The sequence below is a fragment of the Doryrhamphus excisus genome, linkage group LG23 (genome assembly GCF_037039965.1).
Source record: "Doryrhamphus excisus strain RoL-2023G ecotype Guam linkage group LG23, RoL_Dexc_Guam_v1.1, whole genome shotgun sequence".
NCBI classification, from domain to species: Eukaryota; Metazoa; Chordata; class Actinopteri; order Syngnathiformes; family Syngnathidae; genus Doryrhamphus; species Doryrhamphus excisus.
The window spans coordinates 10,099,732-10,107,363 of NC_136379.1; the positions used below are offsets into that span (position 1 = coordinate 10,099,732).

The 7,632-nt window shown below is 47.0% G+C and overlaps 1 protein-coding gene and 1 long non-coding RNA gene across 3 annotated transcripts; both read right to left on the minus strand.

The window, feature by feature from the left end:
- Nucleotides 1-57: 57 nt before the first annotated feature.
- On the minus strand, nucleotides 58-4,965 carry arr3b (arrestin 3b, retinal (X-arrestin)). Of its 2 annotated transcripts, XM_078788615.1 has the most exons (16): nucleotides 4,861-4,965; nucleotides 4,750-4,777; nucleotides 4,105-4,135; nucleotides 3,960-4,020; nucleotides 3,483-3,527; nucleotides 3,214-3,407; nucleotides 3,078-3,137; nucleotides 2,930-3,006; nucleotides 2,405-2,540; nucleotides 2,225-2,309; nucleotides 2,080-2,152; nucleotides 1,251-1,388; nucleotides 1,011-1,088; nucleotides 907-930; nucleotides 572-839; nucleotides 58-424 (listed from the first exon to the last, which is right to left on the minus strand). In XM_078788615.1, the coding sequence occupies exons 2-15, from the start codon at nucleotides 4,755-4,757 to the stop codon at nucleotides 683-685; spliced, it is 1,167 nt and encodes a 388-aa protein (XP_078644741.1). In that variant the 5' UTR covers nucleotides 4,758-4,777; nucleotides 4,861-4,965; the 3' UTR covers nucleotides 58-424; nucleotides 572-682. The 2 variants fall into 2 exon arrangements, with proteins under 2 accessions (XP_078644741.1, XP_078644742.1); XM_078788616.1 differs by lacking the exon at nucleotides 4,861-4,965 and having other exon boundaries at nucleotides 3,214-3,409; nucleotides 3,484-3,527; nucleotides 4,750-4,769.
- A 125-nt stretch (nucleotides 4,966-5,090) lies between these two features.
- On the minus strand, nucleotides 5,091-7,625 carry LOC144894917 (uncharacterized). Its single transcript, XR_013625467.1, has 3 exons — nucleotides 7,256-7,625; nucleotides 7,094-7,171; nucleotides 5,091-5,213 (listed from the first exon to the last, which is right to left on the minus strand). It is a non-coding gene; the product is annotated as an uncharacterized LOC144894917 (long non-coding RNA).
- Nucleotides 7,626-7,632: the final 7 nt, after the last annotated feature.

The following is a 7,632-nucleotide window of genomic DNA, read 5'->3' on the forward strand; positions in this document are numbered from 1 at the left end:
CATTTCCACTTGAGTAGTTCATGGTTTAGAGTATTCTGGAAAAGATACATCAAAGCAGCTTGTTGGGGAAATGTTTATTGCTGACTCTTGGATATGAAGAATGACAGTCATGAAGGGATCAATCGTTTATCAACATACGTATCTGCGCCTCCACACGTTGTAGCACTAAAGTCTGTATCACTTAGAAGTAACATCGACACTTAAGGGTTGGAACTGTCACACCACTACGCTAATGTTTGTGTTATTCTACAAGTTAAGCTTGTAGACACGGCATTGCTCTGCTATATCGAAGCCTATCGAAATCGAAATCATGAGAGCTGCTGTAGAGCTGTTTCTTTACGGTCGTTGTTCTGCTCGGTGTGTGTGTGTGTCGGGGGGGGGGGGGGTCCCTCATCCATCCACAGCGTCGATGGAGATGTCCGTTCTGCGATGGGAACACAGACACAAGCATTCAGAGTATCTGTGTCGCGTGTGTTGTTTGTGTCATGTCAAGTGGTTGCTAAGTCATCTTTTAAGGAGTCTAATTATGGAGGAGCTGTGGCCCAACGGTCTGAACCAGAGGTGACCTCACCTGAACTAAAGAGGCCTTTATTCCAATTGGCTGCGGTTCATAAGACACATAAGGGCATTAGCAACACATCACTAGCATGGCTATGACTGGTGGATGCAGGTCAGCCAAGGTTTACTTACACTTCTGCCGTACGCCGCGTTGAAGGGAATAACAGTGCATCAGGTGATGGTGCGTTTTTAAAGGGAATTGAGCAGTCGGCTGAATGATGCTGAACTCACCTGCTGGCTTTTGGGACATCAGCGTCAGAGGAAGCTCCACTGTGACATCGCTAGAAGAAACAAATCCAGTGTTGACTTTGAAAAACGCATCTACAGTACAAATGTTTGCAGGTCTACCTTGCTGTTAGGCCACCCAGCAGGCTTTGCGGGAGGTAAATGAATGAAAGAGCCGTCATTCATGAAGCGGACCGAAGCAACATTTGCATGCGTTTGAACCTTACCCTCCTCCAGACACCATGAGATTGACCTTGACTTTGTAGGACACCAGAATTCCTTGCATCTCCTTATTGTCCAGACTCCTGCAACGGGAAGTGTTAATCTTTCACAGCTTGCTCGAGGATTTGCACCTAAGACTCCGACTAAGTGGATGATGCGGTTGTATCACCAGCACCCAATAAGAGGATATTCAAAAAAACATCCTGGGCTCGGCTTAAGCCAAAAAGCTCACGCCTGCGGCTTACAGGGTAGTGGATGCGAGGTTTGTGTCCTCGTATTTTAGCCGCCCGTCCACCGACAGTCCTCTCTTCTCTTTGTTGTTGGCCAGCAACGGGGTCACTTGGAAGGACTTCTCAAACGTGGAGTTGCCGTTGATCGTCTCCCTGTGCATTCACACGATTGACACCATTATTTCCCTCATCTCAGGCGTCTCAAGGCCTGTCAAGTGGTGCGTTGTAGATCCCATGAGTGTGGGAAATATGGCCGTTTTATGACCAGAAAGATACATGTTTGCATTTATAGCTCAGAGTCACACTAAGGTAGCACCCACGTCTGAACGCCTCTTATTTGAACAGCAGAACATCTCAATCGCACTTGAACCACCGTGGTCTGGTGTTGAGTGGAGATGTATTTTGTGCGATTTCCTAGCATACATAAACGCACCTCCGTAGTTAGCTTTCCACCAGTGAGTGATAAGAATATCCACTTCCGTGTAGTTAGACCACACCTCCACGCGGAATAGAACCCTAGTTGTGATGTCGGGGTGTACGTGAACGCACCTTGTTGTCTGGTGACAATGAGGAAGTGTCATGTTCGATACCACTCATTTCTTTTCCGATACCAAGTACAATTCAGGCTGGTATCGGTCATACCGATTAGGTACCGCTACTTGGTAAATTCGCCTGACGTGGGTACATTTGAAAAGGGAGTATACAGTACCTCATACAAGACATTTCATGTTCTTTATGCTGTGATATGAAATACACTAATCAGTCTTCAAGTATCTGCACTGGAGCCGTAAAGTAATGAGTAGATGCCGCTACTGACAGCCCGTAGAAGTACAGCGTGGCGTACCCAAACTCCTCCGTGCAGACAGGCTTGGTGTACGTGTCCGACGAGTACAGCACCACATTGGTCAGCTGCTCCACTAGAAAGGTCAAAGGTCGATTAGAACAAGAAGAGTGGATCCATTCAGGTGGCATCGGGTCCCGCTTCTCACCTGAGACTTTGATTTTCTTCACAACTTTGGTGGTTTCGTTGTTGATTTTCACGTTGACCGTGATGGGATCGCCGTGGTAGTAGATCTGAAAAAAAGGGGTGGGGGGGGGGGTGGGGGGTTATGCATGTGCACGCCTTGCCGGCCCATTGGGATCATGCTGCCACAATCGTTGGACGGCACCTCTTTGTCCAGGGACGCTTCCATGTGAACCGGCTTGTCCGACATCATGAACTGCTTGGAGATGTCGGCCTTTGGACCCACGTTGTTTTTGTTTGGGGCGTACTGGATTTTCCGGATCATCAGGCGACAAGTGGCCCTAGAAGACGCACACGCCATTTATTTATTCTGTATGGCGACATAGTTCTCAGGTCGCTAGGAGAGAATTATAACGTCATATCGATGATGAAAAATAGCTCTGATAACCAAATTAGCTCACTTAGCTCACTCATAAACAAACATTCCCTTTCCAAGGAAGACCTTTTGCATGCTAGTTGTTCCCAATGCTCCACGGCGTTTGAAAAGTCCAAAAGACTTCCCGGAAAAAACTCTGTGGCGTCACACCAGCTGCTCGGAGCGTGTGCCCGAATACAGCGCACCCTGCTGCGCTACCAAGGCTAACCAAGCCCCTCTAGTGTTTATTATTGTACTATATTATGTACTGTGTACTCTATTGTGTTCTCCAGTCCACCACTGTGGCATACGTACTTCTTCTCAATGACTTCAGTGGCGCTGTTTATTTCGTTGGCCATGTAGGCTTTGACCTCAAAGTCCACCCCGCACGCCTGCAAGGTGAGAAGAAGCGTCGAGGCAGGAAGTAGAGGTGAAAAGGAGAGGGAGGGGGCAACAGCGGTACCTTGCCAGCATCATTTGGTCCAGGCTGCAAGGAGACCGAGCAGGGGAGGTTTGGGGGCATCTGAAAGGAGGAGTAACCCACCATGATGACGGTCAACCAGTAAGATGTGATAAAACCAGTAAGGCCTCTCCCATACCTGAAAGGAAAAGGGGTACGCTTGCTCTCCAACTTTCTTCATGAGGGACTCCTGCATCGGCGTTTTTGCCACGTCCCCCTCAGGGACGGGATACACCTGGACGCGATTGATCCAGATGTCTTTCCTGCAGGACAACCCGATCACATCCAGATCCTCGCTTCCGTAGCGGAAAGCACACGCAAGGTATGCGAATACTGCAAAAGGGAAAAGAGCATTGGAGTATTGCTTCTCGTTTTGGGAGAACTTCACTAGATGAACGTTGATGCTACCTTTTTTGCCATCCAGACCGGAGGGGTCCACTTTCACTACGCCATCTGCAATTCACATAAGAGCCACTTGCGTTAGACTCCGTGAGGCGTTTGTGGCGCCCCCTATGGGTGGTGGTTAACATTCTTAGTACACAACCCCCAACGTTGGAGAGACGTTGTCCTAGTCTTCAACCAATCTTAAACCTGGGCTGCCGTGAAAGGATTGCCACGCATGCTCCCAAGCTTAGAGACACACTCAATAGCATTAGCCGTGCTAGCATTAGCAGTGCACTAGCGAGTCATCAGTAAAAATACGTACAGTCAACAGTACATATTAGGGCCACATTGGACAAAAATATGCTTATGACAAGAAAATTGTACATCCCCATCACCCGTCCCCATCACCCGCCCCCGTCACCCGCCCCCATCACCCGCCCCCCATGTCGTGGCCATTCTAGGATGTACAAGCGGAATCTCGGTAAACATTTTGACACCCACCAACCACGTCCACTGAATCCACGTGGTCCACAAAGTCTCTCCTTCCCAAGTACAAGGAAAGCTGAAGGAGAAGAGAAAAGTTATTTCTGACCCCCCTCGTCCCCCCAAGGGTGCTGGTGTTGAGGACAGAAGAGGGGGTGCTTACATGTCCATTGCCACTGGTCTTCTTGAACACTCTGCAGCAGAAGGAAACATGGCATTGAACACGGGTACGCTACCTTGCATCCGCCTGGCCTGTTTCACTCGTTTGGGATGAACAATTCATCATGAGAGCGCGACAGAACCCCACCCCACAATCCCTTCTGGTCCACTTAATCCCCTGTGCTTTTTCTCCTGGCTTGTGTGCCTCGTAATCCAGTTAAAAATATTCCCACTCCATCGTAAACCTGTCCTCCGAGATCGAATCAACGCAAGCCGGCGTAATCGGGATTTATCACCAGCAGGTGTTGCGAGTTGTAGCAAGCTGTTTAATCTGCAAACAAGTCGGCTTTTTTTAGCCATAAGTGGAGGCCAGGATTCAGCGGCGAAAAAGGTGAGCGTCGCGGACGATACCTCACGCATATTTAGTAGGTCTGGTACACACGGCACGGAAGTAAACAAACAACATCAAACGTCATACAGTATGAGCTACATAGTGTATCTGGTATGTACATATAGCTACATGTCAGTACCGTTGGAGAATAAGAACAGAAAACTACTAATGATTGAAGACATTGAAGATGGTACATTCCGATAAACATCATCAACGTCTATGCCGTGCAGTATTCCAAAAGTATCCCAAAGAACTTACTTGGACATGTCGTGTCTGAAGATGGAATCTGCAAATCAAACAACCAAATCTCAGGGATGCAAACCCAACCAATCCCAATCCCAATCCCAATCCCAATCCCAATCCACTCACCTCGTCAGGAATCTTCTCTGAAAGGCGTCGTCCGTTGACAGCGTGTGTGAGAGTCACTCCGTCCCTCTGGCCTTTATAGTTTGACCTCCGACCTCCACAGCCCCTCCCCCCAGCTTACTCGCCGCCTCAAAGAAGACCGTTTTACTGGAAATCAGATTAATTCATTAGAACGCACGGGTTTGGTCCTCGCCGAGTGTAAAAATAATTTGGGGTTATGTGACTTGCGGAGAAAAAAATGCGGTGGGGGCCGAAGACGCCGACCAATGAGGGCTTCGGATGGAGCTCTGTTGGTCATCTGGTGATGGTGGGGATTTTGTGGAGGTGCTTGTGAGGTCACGCCGCTCAAGGAATACCTGAGAAGGAAGTGGTATAGTCGGGAAATTAAACATCGCTCTCACAGAATAATATTATTCATCGGGCTCTTCCATTGGCTGGCCGCCAGGCCAAGACAGCTGGGATAGGCTCCAGCACACCACTTTCACAAAACCTGGAAGGCTAGCGTAGTGGCGCTTGAAAAGTGCAAAAGGTTTCCCAGAGACCTCCGTGGCATCACAGGGGTCGCTCAGAGCGTGTGCCCGAATACAGTGCACCTTGCTGGGCTACAGCAGGTGGCTTCTCCCCCTCTATACTCTATACCAGGTTCTCCTGGTAGACCATATTATTGCCGAGGTCATGTGACACCTTGCTGTATTTGACATAATCTGTTCAAGAATTCAGATGTCAAAGTTCAGGATGAGGACGCGGAGATCGAAACGCTGTGAAAGCCCGGCTCGTCCTAAAAGATCTCCTTCTGAATGGACTCATGAACGTTCAAGGACTTCTTTGTAGGAGCGCAGAGGTATTAGTTGGATTTGGTTGCTATGGCGACCAAAGAGACAGATGGCTCCTCCACCAAGCCGTAACTATGCAACATATTTCACAGCATGGATGGCATCACTGCTCTGACAGTACTGGTTATTATGGAAGTACTGGTATGATGGACTATGGTTATGATGGAAGTACTGGTATGATGGACTATGGTTATTATGGAAGTACTGGTATGCTGGACTATGGTTATTATGGAAGTACTGGTATGCTGGACTATGGTTATGATGGAAGTACTGGTATGCTGGCCTATGGTTATTATGGAAGTACTGGTATGCTGGACTATGGTTATGATGGAAGTACTGGTATGCTGGACTATGGTTATTATGGAAGTACTGGTATGCTGGACTATGGTTATTATGGAAGTACTGGTATGCTGGACTATGGTTATGATGGAAGTACTGGTATGCTGGACTATGGTTATTATGGAAGTACTGGTATGCTGGACTATGGTTATTATGGAAGTACTGGTATGCTGGACTATGGTTATTATGGAAGTACTGGTATGCTGGACTATGGTTATTATGGAAGTACTGGTATGCTGGACTATGGTTATTATGGAAGTACTGGTATGCTGGACTATGGTTATTATGGAAGTACTGGTATGATGGACTATGGTTATGATGGAAGTACTGGTATGATGGACTATGGTTATTATGGAAGTACTGGTATGCTGGACTATGGTTATTATGGAAGTACTGGTATGCTGGACTATGGTTATTATGGAAGTACTGGTATGCTGGACTATGGTTATTATGGAAGTACTGGTATGCTGGACTATGGTTATTATGGAAGTACTGGTATGATGGACTATGGTTATGATGGAAGTACTGGTATGATGGACTATGGTTATTATGGAAGTACTGGTATGCTGGACTATGGTTATTATGGAAGTACTGGTATGCTGGACTATGGTTATTATGGAAGTACTGGTATGCTGGACTATGGTTATTATGGAAGTACTGGTATGCTGGACTATGGTTATTATGGAAGTACTGGTATGCTGGACTATGGTTATTATGGAAGTACTGGTATGCTGGACTATGGTTATTATGGAAGTACTGGTATGCTGGCCTATGGTTATTATGGAAGTACTGGTATGCTGGCCTATGGTTATTATGGAAGTACTGGTATGCTGGACTATGAATACTTTAATGCAGTGGTTCTCTGTCATGCCCCCCCCCAAATTGAGATACTATTAATAGGGGTGCATGTTAATTATAGGACCAATATGAGGAAATTATGAAATCATACTGATAAGTCTGCTTACATTATCAATACCTCAGATAAGCCGTCATTTAAAACAAACCAAGGAAGTGCAACAAAGGAGCACTTGATTTACTCACCTACACAGTACAGGTAATCTCACCTGATTGCAGCATTTATTTATGATCAGTCAGGTAATCAGAAGCAGTCTTCCATATGTAAATATTGAAGCCATGAGTCCCTATGAAGAAGCCATAAAAAGCATAGTTTCATGAATACTTGTCAGGTACTGTGTTGTAGTATATGTAGGTAGTATAAGTGGTACCGGTCTTGTATTGATGCTTGTACCCATTGAAGTATGTTGACTATTTGTACGTCTTAGCCCGGCCTCGGGGTCAAGACCCACATTCCATCACCCGCGATCCTCCCGAGCATCCTTTGGCTTATTTGGGACAAGGCTTCCTGAGGTCCATCTGCCTTTGGATGGCTGAAGGATCTTCACACTCCAGCCGAGCGCTAAGGATTGATTGGTCTGATTCATTAGGACGCTGGATTTTCACGCCTTACCACACGAGGCGTTACCAAACGGACATCACGTCCACAGTGAGACAAAAAATGTCTCTTACCTAAATCAGTCTCTTCCAAGAACCGTTTTTGTGTGCTAAAATGAATGGATAAATGGATGGGGGGGGGGGGGGGGGG

What these genes read in the sequence shown, in the direction of transcription:
- arr3b (XM_078788615.1), bottom strand. An exon ending in AAGCGTCCCTGGACAAAGAG is followed by an intron (nt 2,310 to 2,404) that starts GTGCCGTCCAAC and finishes CCTTTTTTTCAG; the next exon opens with ATCTACTACCACGGCGATCC. An exon ending in AACCTCGCATCCACTACCCT is followed by an intron (nt 1,089 to 1,250) that starts GTAAGCCGCAGG and finishes TTCCCGTTGCAG; the next exon opens with GAGTCTGGACAATAAGGAGA.